The sequence below is a fragment of the Labeo rohita genome, chromosome 5 (assembly GCF_022985175.1).
Source record: "Labeo rohita strain BAU-BD-2019 chromosome 5, IGBB_LRoh.1.0, whole genome shotgun sequence".
NCBI lineage: Eukaryota > Metazoa > Chordata > Actinopteri > Cypriniformes > Cyprinidae > Labeo > Labeo rohita.
In genome coordinates this window covers 36,979,884-37,000,419 of record NC_066873.1, presented here as the reverse complement: position 1 = coordinate 37,000,419, position 20,536 = coordinate 36,979,884, and the positions used below count along the sequence as shown (strand labels likewise).

General features: G+C 37.1%; 1 protein-coding gene across 16 annotated transcripts in view; it reads left to right on the top strand.

Annotated features, from left to right (window-relative positions):
- The window catches only part of fbrsl1 (fibrosin-like 1), a 365,636-nt gene that overhangs the window by 117,346 nt on the left and 227,754 nt on the right, over window positions 1-20,536 (top strand). For 14 of the 16 annotated variants that reach the window (XM_051110778.1, XM_051110779.1, XM_051110782.1 and 11 more), the window contains exons 3-4: window positions 7,023-7,115; window positions 19,279-19,314. In XM_051110778.1, the coding sequence (XP_050966735.1) occupies window positions 7,023-7,115; window positions 19,279-19,314 (129 nt within the window). The remainder of the gene's footprint in view (window positions 1-7,022; window positions 7,116-19,278; window positions 19,315-20,536) is intronic. The other 2 variants (XM_051110784.1, XM_051110787.1) reach the window with 1 other exon arrangement.

Genomic DNA, 20,536 nt, shown 5'->3' with positions numbered 1-20,536 from the left:
CACAATGTTACTGTTTTTTACTGTATTTTTAATCAAATAAATGCAGCCCTGGTGAGCATAAGAGACTCAAAAACATGTACTTTTCATCAGTAGTATATGAGCACCACAGTAACTGCTACATCACAACTCTGACTTTTTTAACTCTTAAAATGTTCTTTAGGGTCTGTGTTTCTGTTATACAATGCAAGAGACAGGTGGCGCTATTCTGCGGCAGAATACAAAGCCCTAAATCTCCCTCACTCCCGCCCTTTCCTCCCTCACTCAATCCGCCTCTCTCCAAGCAGCTGCCTCTGCTGAGACAGGAGCAAATGAGAGCAGATGAATCCATTTGGCCCCTGGCCCCGTTGTGGCCCTGCCATGCTCCGAGCGCTCTGCTCTGCTCTGGGGCAGCTCGGGGATAATGAGCCTGGAGATTGAGCCACTGTAGAGGTGCCACTGTCGCCCGCCCTCTCTCTCCTTCTCTTTCTGTGTGCCTCTTGTCTCGTTCCCTCTTTGTCTCTCTTTCACTCTCGCTTTGGGTTAATAGAGGTGAGGCTCCTCTAGTGCGGGACACTTTTTCCAGCAAATTAGGGGAAGGATCTGTGTCCCCAGAGCCTGCCCTCTGTTACGCTCTCCCAGCCCGCCCCTCACCGCTGGCAGCGGAGAGCTTTCATTCGAACGGGGAGGGTGGTGGGTTCGAGACTTAGGCGGGGGGTAATGAGGACTGACAGGGCTTGATTCCCGAGCAGGGATTGAGAGAAAACAGCTGACAGGTGAAGACGAGAGTGAGAGAGAGCGACCGGTGCGGCTGAGATAAAGTGCGAGTGAGAAGAGATGGAGTGGAAGGAGGGAGAGAACAAGGGCGAGGCGGAGGTGAAATTCTCGTGCTAATGGAGGTGGGACTTGTGGCGGCTCAGGGGCTCTTGGCTGGAGACGGCAGGCCCTTTGAGGTTAGACAGGATCAAAAGAGCAGAATAACAAAACAGAGAGACTTCACCCCAGCACGGCTCTCAGCACGCCTGCTCGCCACTCCTCCCTTCAGGGCAGAGATTCAGTGGTGTGTAGGAGAGGGGATTTACCTTCAGAGCCCGGCAAGAATACATTTACGGCCTATACTCCCCTTATCGTTCTTGTTAAGGTCTTTTCTGTATGGTTTTATCTCTTTTAGTTCCTTGTTTAAACCAACATATGTAACACGTGTCATCTGCAGCTAAAAATGATCACTCTTTAAAGTTGGGTGGATTCTGATTGGCTGGCAATGGGTTTGTCATTTTGAAAGTGATTCTAGTTTTGTTATCATTAAAGCTGTTAGAATAATTATTATTAAACATCTTTTTAAGCCGTTTTTTTTTTTTTTTTTTTTGTCTTAGACCAGGGGTCGGCAACCTATGGCATGCGTGCCAACATTGGCATAATCACTGGCATGCAAGCAGAATTAAAACTAATCATTTTACTCAATGTTGACGACAAGTTTCTGTGCTCCTGAATGTTTCTTTGTGTGCTTTGTGGGTTTATTGGCACAGTGGTTAACCAGAAAAAATTAAAATACCACTTCATGCCCAAAAGGTTGTTGACCCCTGGTCTAGACACTAAAGGCCACGGGTGTTCTTTTTCCATATTCCAATCCGTCTTGCTCACAGCAGCATCAGCACAGATTTCAAAGTAGGGCTACACAATAAGTCTAAATTAAATCAAAATGAAATTGCAATCACGAATGAGCAAAAGCTGCGATTTTCATGCGCATCTTGTCAAGGAAGCATGGTTCTGTGCTAGTAGTAAATCTCCATCCGAAGGCCAGAGGGCGCTCTCGTGTGGAAACTCCAATGAAAGAACTCATGAAAGATTTACGTTATTTAGAAAATCCACATCGTTTTATACGTGTTATGGACTATGGGGGGGGGCACCGTTATGATGTGAAATGGTTGCACTCTGTGATCTACTTGCGCTACCAGTTGCTATTTTTACTGCAGCTCAACTCTGAAAATAAAATACTGATGCGATCAGGGTTGCCAGGTTTTCACAACAAAACCTGCCAAATTGTTACTCAGAACTAGCCCAAAACTAGCACAGTCATGTTTCGGTGGGGGCCCCCCGGTAAAAAATGCTTTCCGGTGGGTAAAGTGTGTGTTTTTTTGGCGGGGTTCCCTTGGTAAAATTCGCATTCCAGGGGATAAATACCAAGTTTTTTGGGCTGCTTAAAGGAGAAGTCCACTTCCAAAACAAAGATTCACATATAGTGTACTCACCCTGTTGTCATCCAACATGTTCATGTCTTTCTTTCCTCAGCCGTAAAGAAGTTATGGTTTTTGAGGAAAGCATTTCAGCATTTTTCTCCATATAATGGACTGCTATGGTGCCCTGATTTTGAACTTCCAAAATGTAGTTTAAATGCGGCTTCAAACGATCCCAAATGCGGTTGTAAACCGCAGCCGAGAAAGAAGGGTCTTATCTGGCATAACGATCGGTTATTTTTATTAAAAAAATAATACAATTGATATACTTTTTAATGCCAAACGCTCGTCTTGTCTTACTCTGCCTGGACTGTTTTTGTTCCGGTTCATGACAGTTAGGGTATGTCAAAAAACTCCCATCTCATGTTCTCCCTCAACTTCAAAATCATCCTATATCGCTGTTTTACCTTTTTTGTTAAGGTTTTTGTTCACTTTGCAAAGACTGGGGCGATACTTCTGCAGTGATGTAGGATGATTTTGAATTCATTTTTGAAGTTGAGGGAGAAAATACGACATACCCTAACTGTCTTGACACGGAATACACAGAGTTCAAGGACAGCAAGGCAAGATGCGTGTTTGAGATTAAAAAGTATTTAAATTGTTTTGTTTTTTTTAATGAAAATAACCGCTTGTTTTGCTAGATAAGACCCTTCTTGCTCGGCTGGGATCGTTTACAACCGCATTTGGGATCGTCTGAAGCCGCATTTAAACTGCCTTTTGGAAGTTCAAAATCAGGGCACCATATCAGTCCATTATATGGAGAAAAATGCTGAAATGTTTTCCTCAAAAAACATAATTTCTTTATGACTGAAGAAAGGAAGACATGAACATTTTGGATGCCAAGGAGGTGAGTACAATATATGTGAATCCTTGTTTTGGAAGTGAACTTCTCCTTTAAACCCATAGACATGAAAACAACCCGCATCAACAGTGTTAAAGTAGCCCAATTCTGCGGGAAACCTGCAGACTTGACAACACTAGATATGATTCCACACTGTGTGGCTTTTGGTTGTAATTTTTTAGTTGAAAGACAACAAGAGACAACAAGTCTTCACTGCTTTCCTAGAGTTAAGAATGGGAAGATGTCTGTGGACAAAAACTTCCTAAAGGCCCGTAGAAACAAGAACACCAGATGCCATCCTGGCAGGATGTAAACATGCTGACGATTGTTATGATGCCACAGCCACTAAAGGAGTTTCTTAGCGTGGATTTCACTCGATATTCAGGGGCGTTTAGAATCCTTGTAGGGAAAAATCAGTTGTACGGCATATGGTTTAGGCCTACGCTTATATCCATCGTCACTTGTAAGCTCTTTTAGTAACTGTGGTCATTGTATCAGTATTTTATTTCCCAAGCTGTGTATTCTAATATTTTGGGCGATTAAAAATAGCAACAGGTACACCAGTAGCTCAATAAGTGCAACCATTTCACGTCATCAAATATAACGGCACCTCTCATAGTCCAAAATATGTATAAATAGATGTAGATTTTTTTAAATAACGTAAATCTTCAATGGGTTTTCTACTGCATATTTCACTAAGAGACAATATTCATGTTATATTAAAGCATAAAAGTACCTGGGGTTCCCTTTCGAACATTTAAAATTATGTTTTCTGCCACATTAAATTGTTCTGATCTTTAAAGTCAGGTAGATTGTGATTGACTGTCAGTATTTTTATATGCTATGTACTGCCATCTGGTCTTTGAATTTGAGAAGTTTTATAGTTTTGTAATAACACAATGTGTTGTTGTTAGCTTTAGCGTGTTTAGCTCCTTTCTCTATGTAAAGAAAGCTATGGCTGTTGAGTAAAGTATCTTTCCACACTTGTCCACTTCACTTGAGAAAGTACACAATCTGGGTACTTGAGGTTTTCTAGGGCTCACTATTGGAGTAGAATAGTGCAGAAGTATGTAAAATAGGATGTACCAGTTGTCTGTCTATCAGGAAATCAATTAGAGAGAACATCACAAGATGTGATTAAGATTCAAAAGCAAAGCTTTTAAGCAAAGAGCAACACATTTTTTGTAATTCTACAGTACATATTTTAGAGTTTCTGAATACTTCAGTGAAAAATATATAGAGCAGGAATTCATTTGATTGGTTTGTGACATTACTGGTTGTGTTGCAGCTTTACATACAAAAATTGTGTAGAAGGTTTTGTTAAGGAAAATTACAGATTTGTTTTTTTTCTTTAGAATAGTGCTGTGATAAATTGAGTCCAATAATCCCAGGGTTATTTATTAAGTAAATATGGTAATTTGACCTCATACTGGTTTTGAACTCCCTACATATTTTCGAGAGAAAAATGACAGAGAAATTGTGTCTTTTACAGATTCTTTCAGTCAACATGTTTGACCTTGCACTGCACCTAAACAAGACGTGAATCCATAACTAGAAAACACACAAACAGAGAAATACTAAAGTGCATTTCAAACACTTTGCATGATTTGTCTCTCAGGGGTAGACCTGCAGAACTTTCGGTCAGCTGCGTGCACATAGCCTCAGTTGAGACCTTCAGAACGCTAACCGAGTAAAATCCATTTGTATTTGAAGTGAGGTCTCACGAAACACACAAGGTATATCCAAAAACGTGTGACAAAAGTCCAAACGCTGCAATCTCAAAATCAGACTTCTGTTTCCACATCAGTGAAGATGCTATTTCTGAAAACATTAATTTTCATTCTGTGTTCTGTAAACAAATCAAAACCCCGTTTGGCACACCACACACAGAGACCCCCGCTCTTCTGCCTGCTTTTACAAGTATACACACCAGCAATTCCGCGATTCTCTAAGCAGCCCTGCCGATTACGTTGAGATAGCGGGATTGATTAGCTTGTCAGCTTTTCTGACAGAATCGAGCCCCTGTCTTGACTACGGCAAATTACTCTGACTTGATTAGGCCCACCTGCAGCTCTTTTTTTGGAAATCCTCAACGTAGCGCCAGCGTCGTGCCTATGTCGCATCACTCCGTCAGTTTTCGCTTCTGACCTCAACTGAATGGTAATTCATTGCACCAATCATCCAGTGCTGGCGCGGTGTTGTTCCAGCGCTGGCTCAGTATTGGCTCTGGTAATTAAATGGGGCTTGCGTGCGTCCTCTGGGAAGAAGGGACTGGGAAACGATGACCAGGTGGTGGCAGAATGCAGGACCTGTCAGACTAGCTGATGACCGTTTTAATTCTGCTCTGCCTGGGGCTATAATTGATATTTAGCAGAAAGGTTAATTGTAGCAGTGATCTGTTTAAATTAGAGTAGAGATCTAGAGACCAGGGCCAAGACCTGCAAGCCACTGGGGACACGCATGAGAGTTGCTAGAGTAATGCACACATACTCAAGCTCATACTTATGCACACACACTGGGACTAGATCACACACACTTGCATTTTTAAAAACAAACTGTTCATATAGTCCTGATTGACCAACAGTGTCCTAGCTGTGCTACAATAAAATCTAAACATCTAAATACATAAATTACATCCACATAAATTACATCTACTGCGTATTCAGTGCATACTGCGGTGAGGAAACGTGTTTATATATATATATATATATATATATTATTATTATTATTATTATTATTATTTTTTTTTTTTTTTTTACATTTAAATCATGCAATCTAAATGTATTCTAGCAGACCCCAAAAATAAAATGAAAACTAGTAAATCGCCATAGTATTTAAAGCTTAGTAGTAATTATAGGAGGTTTCTTGTAGAGACAATTTTCCCTTAGTTGACTGCAAACAAATTTGCACACACAGTCAAACATATATAATAGTACACACTCACACTTATGTATATACTGTGGAAACCCATTTCCGCCACTGAATAAAAAATAAAAAAGGTAATTGCAACTTTTTATCTCACAGTTTTGACATTTTTCTTGCAATTGAAAAAAATAAAAAAAGTCAGAAATGCTAGTTTGTATCATGCAATTCTGAATTGCGAGATAAAAAGTCACAATTACCCTCTTTATTCAGTGGGGGAAACAGGCTTACATAATATAGACGTGTTTATTATCTTTGCAAAATAAAATTTGTGTGCACACTCTCACGTAAGCTACAATAATGAAAATAATGTGGCCAAGCCTTTAGACAAAATACAGATCATTCTGTATTGAGTTATTTCATGTGTATTCTTATCTGCAGATGGCCATCCAAACATAGGACAAGGTCAGTGAATATCATTTCCAGGTGAGCTGTGGCCCTTTTGCATGCATTCAAATCATCAAATCTTCAAATGCAGGTCAAACAGGGAGTTTTTAGAGCATCCCTAAGCTCTTCCACCAATCAGGTTGCAGGAATGCATAAAGCTGCCTTCATCACCACCTACATTTCAATGTGTCAGCAAAAAAAACACCACCTTCACCTGCCCTCCAAACACACTTTGATTTTCCCTTTGGGTTTTCACAGGCTAATGCTCTGGGTGCACCGGATAAAAGCAGTAAAGACAACAATGCTCTGGTTCCAGACACAACTAGGAACCTCTTGGGAAATAGGGCCTAAAATTTCCAAAGCAAACAGATGAAAGAATCACCTTTCAGAGTTTCTCAGTTAGCTGCTGAAAATAATGCGTCTCTTCAAAGTCTTTTGGTGTCATAGTGTCCATCGATGAGATAGTATGTCTCTTTGAGGATACAAGAGTGCATCGTTTCACAGTGGTGCTCCAAACATGCGTGAAAAGCCATGCTTTCTAGATCAGCTGTTATTGTAGGGTTACAACCATATAAATATATAACCATATATATTTATATGGTTATAACCATATAAAGCTCTTGTCCTACTTCTAAAGTGTTATTTTTCTTTGCTCTATCTAGTCCTTGAGTCTTCTGAGCCAGGCTGGGAGGAAAATGGAGGAGACGGAGGTGAATGCGGCACCCAGGAGCAGCTCCAAAGATCGGCTCAGTGAGGTAAGCACAATGAAGTGTGTCATTAAGACGCCAGTATTCATGACAACCAATAGGTGAGGTCTTTACCAGCCAAATTTGTTATAAGACAGGCAGTAGTCTCATTCAGTTATAAATGCATTCAGGTCTATAGAAAAGATTTTTAAGCAAAATGCCCGTCGGATACACAACAGGGGCATACAAACAGTAATTTGCTCTTACCTTTTTCTAATCTTACTCTCTCGTCACTGACAGCAAACTTATTTTTACCAGTCATAAGAGTCAATTTTTTGAAACTGAGATTTATACATCATCTGAAAGCTGAAAATAAACTTTCCATTGATTTATGATTTGTTAGGATAGGACAATATTTGGCCGAGATTATTTGAAAATCTGGAACCTGAGGATGCTAAAAAATCAAAATGGAAAATTGCCTGTTGTGCAAATGAAGTTCTTATGCAATAAAAATCATTTACGGTAAAATTTTATCTTCATGAAACATGATTTGAGCTTAATATCCTAATGATTTTTGGCATAAAAGAAAAATCGATCATTTTGACCCATACAAATGCTACAAATGACATGCATACAAATATTGCTACAAATTTACCCGGGCTACTTATGACTGGTTTTGTGGTGTGTGTGTAATTAATAGTATTTAAATATAATACTATAGTATGTCATTCATGATTTAATAATTAATAGTATTTAAATATAATACTATAGTATGGTTTATAATGTATTATTATCATTGTCATTTCAATTTTATTCATTAATTTTATATATGTGATATCATATAGGTGGCATCTATATAAATAATATATAGAGAGAGATTATGTGAATTAGTTGTATATGTTGTCATAAATTTAGAAAAAGAAATGTAAGTGCAAATGTATTAATTAAATCATAATTTCTGTATGAAAATGTTTTGCATACAGATTTAATGGTCAAATATGTGAGATTGTAAGCAAAGAATATTCTTGTTTATCTAATACAGTGGTTGTTAATCAGGGGGCCAACAAGCAATATTTTTAAAGAACCAGGATTCCGACGGTCTTGAAAAATCTAAAAAGAGAAAAAAAAGGGTGGCCTAATGTACAATAATATGAAATAGAATATAAAAATATATACTGTTTATAAAAAAATGTTTAAAACATTTAAATAGATATGCTAAATATTTTAAAATATATAAATAGAACAATTATATAATATATGTTTAAAATTAATTTATATATTTACATTTAATTTTTAGCTATACCAAATTAAAAAAAAAAAAAAAAAGGGTAGAAATTGAGAGTTTTTTTTTTTTTTTTTTTTTTTTTTTTAATCCTTACCCAGAAAGCAACTCAGCCTACGAATAACACTGAGGACAGTGGGGGTCCTTGGAGTCAAAAAGTTTAAGAACCATTGGTCTAATAGGTTTCATAAGCAGTTGGTTTGCGTTAACTCAGGATCAGCTCTGAGCGTTTTTCTCACCACTGTCTTTGTAGAAAAGATTCCTTGCCTGGCTGGTGCCGTTTCTCAGTAACGCAGCTGAATATTGAAGAGAAAAAAGTAGTGGTAGGGGTGTCGGTTAGGCCTTGGATGAAGAAATAATGTGATTGAGAGAGGGGTAATGAGAATTTGTGTCTAATTCTCCCGAGACTCGCCGAATACGCGTCCCTAACTAACGCCTGTCAAACGCGTGTCCGAAATCCCCAGCAAATTCGTTCGGATGGATCCGTAATACGGAGACGGCGAGGCTGCGCGCCTCAGCGAGCCGAGGATGAAGGGAGGAGAAGATGATGAAAAGAATAAAATGTTTTTAATGAAGAGATTAAATGTGATGCTTAGGCTGTTAAGGATTCGGAGGGAAATTTCAGTCTTCGCTTTCCGCCTCCCACCCTTCAGCGCCATCATTTATGAATTTGTGCAAAAGGCTGTTTTTCATGAAAAAGTCAGAGAGGGAGAGCGAGGAAGAGAGAGAAACGAGCTCGAGGCAGATAAAAGCGTGATCCAGGCTGACAGTTTTGACAGCAAAAAGCGACAGAACAACGGGCAGACAGAGAGAGGGAGGGAGGGCTGAAAGACTGCAGAAAATTGCAGACTGTAATGGCTGACAGTGCCAGATATGACATTTCCCTCTAATCTCCTGCCAAAGAAATGGTGCTAAAATGCAGAGCGCCATATCCATGTCATCTGTAGGCCTATCTGTCCATCTCGGAGCGGGAGAAAGACGCAGACAGCCAGAGATCCGCGGAGCCCGTTCGTTCCCGTCCCGTCGCACCAGGCCCGGACGCTGCGCTAACGCTAGCTTTGTAAACAGGATCATCTTTCATCACTGTCACATCGTTAAATGGTGTAAAAAATCTTCCCTTGTGATTCGCCATACATGCTAATTTTCTTTGCATACCAAATACGCTTTTCATACCCACTTCAAAGACGCTTAGGCGTGTGCGCCGCTAGCTAACGATCTCTGCGCTTCAGAGGCGGATAGAACTGGATTTCTTTTTTGTCGCTGGAGTGTCAGAAGGAAATGGAAACAAACGAGGGGGATGGCAGTGTCTCAAAGAACTGGGGGCAGGAGCGCAGTGATTTCAAAAACAGCCAGTGTGGGGGTTTGCCATTTGAGCGGTGCGTGCGTTTGCTAAGATCTTCTTCTTATAACGTAACGCGTCCACTTGTTTAGCATTGCTCTTGTGAAGACATTACAGACACAGTGTGTTAATTAATTAATGAGGATAGTCAGACAAGACTTTCTTTTATTTGACTTGAATGAAAGCGAGAGTGTTGAAACAGTTGAAAGTCTGTTCAATACTCTCTCATATTCACATCACAGCTGAATATGGCTCAAATCTGATTTTTTTCCCCCCCTCTCAAATGTGACACAGATCTGGTTTTTGGATGACAGTCTGTACAGCGTTTCTGACATTTCATCTGACATTTTCAATTCCGATCTGGACCATTTTCAGATGTGGAAATAAATCTGATGTTTTTGCAGTCTGACCTTGATGTAAGCATTCCTGACTTTCACACTAATCAAACTCAACATTCATGAATTGCATGCTTGATTTGCACTGCATAATGTTAACGTGTTCACAAAGAAAATGCAGAATGGCATTACAAACAATTTAAATATTTTCGCTCATAAGTGGAAAGACACGTTTTTAATGTTCTGTCACCCGAATGATTGATGTCAAGTCATGCAACAACATACAACAACTTTTTCTGATGTAATTCTAAGTGGTGCTTGACTGTACAAAACTCATAGACACAAGGTATTGTGGGCGGCTGCCAAGGTGTTGCTTTGTGGTTGCTAACGGCATTGTTGTTAGGGCATTGTTAAAGGAGAAATTCACTTCCAGAACAAGAATTTACAGATAATTTACTCACCCTCTTGTCATCCAAGTTGTTCATGTCTTTCTTTCTTCAGTCATAAAGGAATTATGTTTTTTGAGGAAAACATTAGTGTACCTTTGTTGGTGCCCGCGAGTTTAAATGCAACTTCAAAGGGGCTCTAAACGATCCCAGCTGAGGTAGAAGGGTCCTATCTAGTGAAACAATCGGTTGTTTTCTAAAAGAAAAAAAAAATTACAATTTATATACTTTTTAACCTCAAATGCTTGTCTAGCTCTGCGTGAACTTTGTGCATTCCGGGTCAATACAGTTAGGGTATGTCGGAAAACTCCCATCTCATTTTCTCCTCCAACTTCAAATTCGTCCTACATCGCTGCAGAAGTACTGATCCAGTGTGTGCAAGGTTAACAAGGAGCAAGGAGGGTCAAACACCCTTTACAAAAAAGGTAAAACGGAGTTGTAGGATGATTTTGAAGTTGGAGGAGAAATTGAGATGGAAGTTTTTTGACCTACCCTAACTGTCATGAACCAGAATACACAGAGTTCACACAGAGCTGGACAAGATGAGCGTTTGAAGTTAAAAAGTATATAAATTGTATTTTTAATTTTTTTATTTTTAGAAATTAACCGATCGTTTCACAAGATAAGACCTTTCTTCTATGGCTGGTATCATTTAGAGCCCTTTGAAGTTGCATTTAAACTGCATTTTAAAGTTCAAACTCACGGGCACCGTAGAAGTCCATTATATGGAGAACATTCCTGAAATTATTTCCTCAAAAAACAAGGGGGTGAGTAAAGTATCTGTAAATTTTTGTTCTGGAAGTGAACTTCTCCTCCTTTCTGGAAATGTGTTCTGATCCCTAGATATGGCTTGATTCCCTCTTTTAGTATACTCTACAGTTCAAATGTTTGGCCAGTAAGACTTTTTTACGATATTAAAGAGGACATCGGATGCCCATTTTCCACAAGTAGGTATGATTTCTTAGAGTCTTCATGAAACATCCACAATATACTTTGGTTAAAATTACCATCAAAAACAAAACTAATCCAATGCGTTCTCTGATGTCGGGAGAAAATTAAGACTTCTATTTTCACTTTTACATCCAGCTACAAAACACCTGCTTTGCTTACGAGACATTGTTGAAAATGGCGGAAAGCTTACAACTGGCTGAGGGCGGAAATATGGTAATACAGGACAGTCCATCAGTGGTCATGGGCGTGGCCTGAGCTGTATGATGTCATAATTCTTCGAAAATCAAAACGGCTTAAAAAATGAGACTGTTTAGGTTTTTTGGGGATTAAAACAAAGGAGTGAATGGATTTTTATCATTATAGTGAGGTTATGTCCACACACAGCTAATATACATTTATATGAAAACACCATGTAAAAGTGAATTTTGATGTCCCCTTTAATATTTCAGTTGACCAAAAATCATTCATAAATGCTTTTGTAAACCTTCTGTTTATTAAAAAGTCTTTATAAATTATGGTTTCTACCAAAATATAAAACTACTGTTTTCAACATTGATAATAACAATAAATGTTTCTTAAGCACCAACTCAGCATATTAGAATGATTTTTGAAGGATCATGTGACACTGAGGACTGGAGTAATGACTGCAAAAAAATTCAGCTTTGCATCAAAGGAATAAATTGCATTTAAAATGCATTAAAATAGAAAACGTTTTTTTTTTTTTAATTGCAATAATATTTTACAACATTACTGTATTTTTGATCAAATAAAAGCAGTCTTGGTAAGCATAAGTAACTTTTTTTACCATATCTTTTGAATGGTAGTTGACATTTAAGTGACTTTTTCACATTTTTTAACCAATTTTATTGTTCGACAGTTGAAAATCATAAGTCTTCTGTCACGAATCATTGTAGAATTGTATTTGCCCCTTATAATTTCATTGTCATTCGCATCATATAAATATGCTATGTCTAATCTGACTATAGAAGCTTTTGTGTTTCCGAACAGCGAGGATGTTTTCGAGTTTGGAGTGGATCTGGCACGAAGGTAATGACACTGATAGTTTTGAACCCACCCACCATGTCACAGAAGCTGCCCACAGAGACCCGGCAACACCTACTGCATCTCAGCCGTCTGTTCGCTTGCTGACTTCACGCTCCGTTGCGTCCCGATTGGCTTCTTTTCATCCGCTGCCCTATCTTAACCAATAGTCTGGTCCATAGCTAAACAATCCGCCCCCTCCCACTTGTCACCAAATCTGTCGGAGCCCAAGAAGTGTAGAGTGATGCGGGAGGGAGGGTGCAGAGGGGGGCTCGAGTTAGTGTGAAAATGGGTTTGAATTAAGAAGCGGGTTCACCCCCATTTCTTTTTTAAAGAGGTTGTTTGGTTAACCCCAAAACAGCTGCTGTCCCGCTCGCACTACCGCCCCGTTTCTCCCTCTTTCACGTTCGCTTTTCTCTCATTCTCTCGCAGCCTGCATCTTAATCCTTTTTTGAAGTCCTAAGTGCTAGGCAAATCCATTGAGTGCTGCGTATAATGGCTTTTAAGGGAGCGTGTTTAGATGTGGCCCAGCCTCATGGCTTATGAACCGCGGATGGTGTAATGGATTTTTTCTCCTCTCGCTGCAGCACTAAATCCAACGTATTGTTCCTCATTATCATTTAAATAAGTCTCCCTTTCAACTCTGAATGTGGCAATGTGAATGAACCGGGGCATTGTAAGGCTAACTCTACAAATTTTTGGGCCTCCCAGTGAGCCTCGCACCCACTCGCTCTTCTCAGCACGTTACGCCTCCTCGCTTTTCTGTGGTTCTGGAAAAGTATTTGGATCCTGCAGTGCCTCCTTTCCGGGTTTTCTCAGGAACACTTCTCTAATTGTCACAGTGGGAGTTTGTACTGAGTGTGAGAGAGAACAGAGGAACTGATGAGGGTTAAACCCCTGTAGCAGGTGTGTGTGTGTGTGACTGAATTCTGCGCAAGGACAAAATTGGTCTTGCGGAAAAGTCACCCCCTGAGACAGAGGCAGAAATTGCCAATCGCACAGAGGAAAGAGGTAAAAAGAGGGGGAAAATGACGGGAGGGAGAGCAGGAGAGATTTGGAGATTGGTATTCAGGCCTAGTCTGTGGTGCTGGGATGTGGAAGTTGCCGTCTAGTCTTACTGGAGATGTCTGTAAAAGGCTGCGGTTCTCTCGTTCAAGCTAGCATGGCTTACGTGGATTATGGCTTTACTTGTTTCTAAAGGTTTTAGTTTTCTGCTTTTGTAGAGCAGCTATTTGTTTAATGTTTCAGCTGAGGTTGAGAATCAGCAGTGACCTGGTAATACAATAATATATCAGTAAACTTCTTTATGATGAACTTTAGGTTTAGTGTGAGATACTGCAATCTTTTCAAATGATCGAATGTTAAAGAAAGTTTGCATTCAACACTCTTGCTAACATATTAAACATATTAAAGTTAAAAATATAAATACATATTGATAAAGCAGTTTAGGGTAAAGATATCACAATACTAAATATCACCTTCCCCAAGACATCTAATTTTAATTTTGCGATGAAACCAATTTAGTAATGTTTTTTGTTTGTTTTGTTTTTTTTAACTTTCATATTGTGACTTACATCCAAGTTTACAAACATGTCAGTTTTTTGTTGGATGAATGGATCTTGCTGTCTATTGTTGACGGCAAGGATTACAGTAAGTGGACGAAATGATTGATGCTTTCCTGGAAGATAGTTATGACATATTGATGAAAAATAAATAAGATCAAAGACGTGAATTAATAATGTGAATTTTTAATTTTCGTTGACTTATATATGTATATCCACTTGTAGAAAATTTTCTGCCTTGTAAATGCTTCAATCTACAATGGCATTTTAGTGACACATTAAAAAAAAAAAAAAAATCTGAGATTACGAGATTAAAGTAATAATTTGAGAATAAAATCTAAATATTTCGAGAATAAAGTCTAAATATTTCAAGAATAAAGTCAAAATATTTCGAGAATAAAGTTGAAATTACAAGGATAAAGTCAAAATATTACAAGAATAAAGTCGAAATTACAAGAATAAAGTCAAAATTAAAGTTAAAATTACAAGAATAAAGTTGAAATATTTTGAGAATAAAGTCTAAATATTACAAGAATAAAGTTGAAATATTTCAAGAATAAAGTTGAAATTACAGGAATAAAGTCGAAATATTTTGAAAATAGTCAAAATATTTTGAGAAATAAAGTCTAAATATTTTGAGAAATAAAGTCGAAATATTACGAGAATAAAGTTGAAATATTACGAGAATAAAGTCGAAATATTACGAGAATAAAGTCGAAATATTACAAGAATAAATTTGAAATATTTCGAGAATAAAGTTGAAATTACAAGAATAAAGTCTAAATATTTCAAGAATAAAGTTGAAATTACAAAAATAAAGTCGGAATATTTTGAGAATAAAGTCGAAATATTTTGAGAATAAAGTTGAAATATTTTGAGAATAAAGTCAAATTATTTCGAGAATAAAGTCGAAATATTACAAGAATAAAGTCGAAAAATTTCAAGAATAAAGTTGAAATGACAAAGTCAAAATTACAAGAATAAAGTCAAAATTAAAGTTGAAATGACAAGAATAAGGTTGAAATGTTTCGAGAATAAAGTCAAAATATTTTGAGAATAAAGTCAAAATTACGAGAATTCATTCATAACAATTAATGAGATTAAAGACTTTATTCTCAAAACATTTCAACTTTATTCTCGTAATTTCAACTTTATTTTTGTAGTGTTTCGACTTTATTTTTGTAGTATTTCCACTTTATTTTTGAAGTATTTCGACTTTATTCTTGTAGTATTTTGACTTTATTCTCGATATATTACGACTTTAATCTCATAATCTTTTTTTTTTTTTTTTTTATCGTGGCACTAAAATTCCGTTGTGTTAATCAGATTTATTTTTATTATAATTTTTTTAAATCTGAATACTATAATTTTAAATGATAAGGATTTTATTATATTATCTTATTTATTAAATGATTAAATTAGAACTAAATTAGATTATTACTATTCTCTGTGTTATTCTTACTAGGGTATGTCTTATGATTTTTAATGCCATTTAATCATCTGTTTGGTGAAAGGTCATACTATGTGCAGATACTTGTCCACAACAAAAGAGAACTTATACTATACTTTTCTAAAGTATACATTTAAAGTATACTTGGGGATTTACTCTGACCAAGAACTGCCCGTGTTGACAGGAAGGCTGTCTAACCAGCATGTAAAGTGACCAAAAACAAAACTTTTTTTTTTGTAATGCAAAGTATCGGGCAGGCAAATCTGAAATCGATGATACCACAATACTAGGCCAGTGTGTAAAAAAGTGGTAACTCATTCAAATGATGGTGCAACAGTCTAAAAAAAGGTTCTGAAGACATTAAAGAAATGTTTTTATGGACACATCTGAAAATGTTGTGCTTGAGAATGTCTTGTTAACTAAATAAATTCTTGAATCTCTTTCAGAGACTTGATGCCACAAACTAATAAAGTTACAGACTCACAGAGCTCAGACTCAGTGACTAGTTTATTTATAAGGAGCAAATGTTTTTCTTCCCAAGCATCTTCCCAAACTGTGGGTTTGGGTAAGGCTGTAGCCTGCGGTTAACCTAGCTTTCTTGCTTGAATGCATAATGACAGTAGAGCAGCATTAGAAGATCATTAACTGTCATAAAGTTCTTATGTTACTTTTTGGAATGTTACATGTAACTTTTGCGTTGTGCAGAATCTGAACTGTTAAATTACCAGTGTTAACTATCTATAGTTTTCATTCATGTGTGGACAGCTGAGATTTGTTTAGTTTGTTGAATTGCTAGAGTTTAAAACTATTCAGCACTCCATGTAACTTCTAGCTGTTTATGACTCACTCAGGCAGCCCTGAACTGTTTTAAATGCCCCTATATGAATCTGAATCTGACAAGGAATCTGTCATGGCAAAATAAAATGCTTTCGTTCCCCCTCATTTACCATAAACTGACAAGGGCTGATGCAACAGCATGGAAAATGGATGCAAACGTTGGGTTTCTTGGTTCTGATCTGAAATGTCATTTCCTTTATGATGACAATCTATGACACAGTTCTCGAAAATGATGTAATCTGCTATATAAGAATCATCTATCTACTAGGTATTACTAAATAAATGCCAGAATGTTTAGTTGAATGCAAAGTACACAACTAAACGGCTTCAAATGTTGAAACATGCTAGTGGAAAATGTTATTAGTGGCTAAGGCTGTTATTGCTCATAGGGTTTAGATGGTTTGTTCAAGTGTTAAGCTTCATATTAAACCATCTGTACAATAGAAAAGATCTGTGGTGATGAAATCATGTGACTTTTTAAAGAAAAATGTGACAGGTGAAAGAAGTGACACCAATGCCTCAATGGACCAGACTTGAGCAGCTACCCAGAACACCATGGCATTCAGCGATATGTGACCCTGGACCACAAAACCAGTCATAATTATCATAAGTATACATTGTATGGGTCAAAATTATTGATTTTTCTTTTATGCCAAAAATCATTAGGATATTAAGTAAAGATCACGTGCCAGGAAGATATTTTGTAAAACTCTTACCATAAATATATCAAAGCTTCATTTTTGATTAGTAATATGCATCGCTAAGAACTTCATTTGGACAACTTTAAAGGTGATTTTCTCAATGTTTTGATTTTTTTTTTTTTTTTTTTTTTTTTTTTTTGGCACCATCAGATTCCAGATTTTCAAATAGTTGTATCTCGGCCAAATATTGTCCTATCCTAACAAACCATACATCAATGGAAAGCTTATTTATAAATCTCGATTGAGATTGACCTTATAACTGATTTTGTGGTCCAGGGTCACATATCACCCTAGCATCCACATAGCAACACCCTAGCAAATACTCCGAAAACCTTAGTAGGGTCATTCTATAATTGTGTGTACATCTCATGTCCATGAAGTATATTTTTAATATATTTTCATCAATATAAAGCCCCAATGCTTAATTTTCTAGTGCACGATTATATTTTTCCCAATCACAGTACTATATGAGGAAAAAGCTATATCTTTTGTTCAAAAATAATGTTCATATCACATACAACCCTGGTATTCAGCTGTCCAATGTTGTAAAGTTGCTCGTTCTACTCTGTATTTAAGCATGAAAATTACCTACAATTTAAATAAATTTCATAGTTTTGCCTTCAGTTAGATTAGGTTATCAAGACATTTGGGTGTGTGCTACAAAAATAATAAGTGTTTATTGTGATTTAATGTTTTATTTGTGCCCGAAAAACCATTGTCAGCTAAGTTACCCACTAGAAAACCCCCCCTCAAAAAGGAATGGTTTGTCCCATTCTCGCATAATTTGCACAGTATGATGATATTTCCTCTAGAAGCACATGGATGAAACTCTAGAAGTTATGTTCTCTCTCTTTCCCCTAATATTGGTTAAACTAGCAAACCTGTGTCAAGAGTGGATTAATTGACTGTCAACAGTGTTACACAAGTATTATTGCTGCCAATTTTAACAAGACAGTTTAACTAAAACTTTTGTTTATGAAAATATTTTTATAAACATACCATATGATCAGCATTTCTAGGCTTCCATTTTGAGTATAGGCCCAAAACACTAAAAATGTCAACTAAGTTAGCTGTCAACTGTGTTACCCAGTAAAGGTAACATGGTGGACAGTAGCAAACATAGATGGTATTTTATGAACATATTCCTACAGATCACCTATGTTTATATAGCACTTTATACAATATAGATTGTTTTAAAGGGGTCATCGGATGCCCATTTTCCACAAGTTGATATGATTCTTTAGGGTCTTAATGAAAAGTCTATAATATACTTTGGTTAAAAATTCTCAGTGGTTGTGTAAAACAACACCCTTTTTACCTTGTCAAAATCAGCTCTGGCAAAATCATCTCATTCTGGTCGAGGCTGCTTTAAATGCAGATGAGCTCTGCTCTGCGTCTGTGGAGAGACGAGCCTGTTTACTTTAGCCACATTTAGCCACTTTTAGCAGCTCAATCTGAGACATTCTTGTCTAACTTACATCCCTGCTCCGGCATTGAAACAAAGAGGGCGGACTGTTACAGCTGATCTGAGGTGGGACGCTCATGACAATCAACTATCGTGGGAGCGGCCTTTGACGGTGTGACGCCACAACAACAGGCATCTTGGAATGGCTCGATTTGAAAAAGGGGATATTATTTTTACAGATTAATTAAAAACCACTGCATGGATTTTTATCATTATAGGGTAGATTTGTACATACACTGCCAACACACATTAATGTTCAAACAACAGGTAAAAGTGAATTTAGCATCCGATGACCCCTTTAAAACAGCTGTGTAAGGTCATGTTTGGGTTTTTGGGAAAAAGGAAAACTTTTTTCTTCACATTGTCAAATTCTAAATGTACCCCTAATTATAGAATAACCCAGTTACTGCATATTGTACCTGCTAATCGCAGGAGGAAACCAAGTGTTTTTCTAGATTAACAATGTGGGTTTTCCGCTAAAAGCCCATTTTAAGATAATCTCAAAGTCTCACTGAAGAGAAAAGTCCTTGGGCGACCAGACGGCCAATTTGTCCAGAGCTGTACTGTGCTCGAGTCATATGAGTCATATGTTCTAGCAGATCCTGAAGAGAGAGAGTGAAAGAGAGCGAGAGAGAGAGAGAGAGAGAAAGGAATAAGGAATGTCATTAGGCGAACGCTAGGAACGAAGGGTGGGAAAAAGGTTAATGTGAATATTGATATTAAAGTGCTAGAACTTCATCATGTCTCTGTCATCTCATAGTATCCCTCAAAGGTCAACGTTGTTCTCTCTCTCTTTGTCTCTCTCTCTCTTTCTCTCCCCCAGAGCTCCACTCACTCTCTGTCAGGACGAGGGTACTCGGTAAGTGACATTTTCACGCTCTGCGGCTTTACGGCAGAATTACAGTATCCTCTCCTCCCGTTTATGGCCCCGGCAGCGGACATTTTAATTATGTTAAACAGAGAAATGGTGGAATCATGATATTAGGGACATCACTCTTGGGTGACTGACTGATTAAATGGTGAAAGGTGTCCCGTTGCACCTTGGGTAAATGAGCCTTTCTTTATATTTACGATCGTTTTATTTCCAGTGCTCTGGTCGTTTAAAGTGTCACTGCCGATGTCTTCTTCTACCGTCTGCTGTGGTCATTGGTTAGAGCTTGTTTAAAAGCCATTGATGGATTTTGATTTGGTTTTATTTGGTTGAGACTTGAAACAAATCATATGCTTCTGGTTACGCAAGCGTTTATTTGGTTTCGTAGTATTGCCACAAGGGGCGCCATAGCGGGCATTAGCGTTAATTTGTTGTCCTCTAGAGCTGGTTTTCATTCAGATTAATTCATTTTAAAACAGTTTGATAAGAACCTTGCTTAGTTAAATTGTGTTAGTTAAACTGTCAACATGTTTACAGCTAGCTACCTGGCATTAGTAGATAATTTTCACCCATGAGCACTAAAGTTTGCTACTGCTTACTGTATGTTTGCATGTATAACTTCAACACCAGACTGCAATGCATTGACCAAACAATCATTTACTTGTGTAAAACAGAGGTTTTCAAACTCGGGGTTGCAAAGTGGTGCTAATGGTTCATCAAAAAACAACATAAATGTCAAATAGTTTTTTAAATGTACATTTGTTAATAGTAATATTTAATTATGCTTGTCAAAACAGGCCAGTAATAATGAGACTCATCATTATATTTTATATTTTTGCATATATCTAAACATTTATAATATTAATATTTAATAATAATATATTAGCATTTAGATAATAAATGATTGCAGTAGTAGAATAACCATAAAAATATAATAAAACATAGCTATATATACAAAAATATTATTTTGTTGTCATCATACTGAAGTAAATGTTTATAAAGTTAATTTTTCTGGTCGAAACAGGTCAGTACTAATGAGATTAATCGTTATATTTCATTTTGTTATCGCATATATATTAACATTTAGAATATTAATATTTAATGATAATATATTAACATTTAGATTATTACAATAGTAGAATAAAAAGGAAAATATAATAAAAAAGTACCAAGTTGCCCATTTTTTGTCATTGTGCGAAAGTAAATGTTT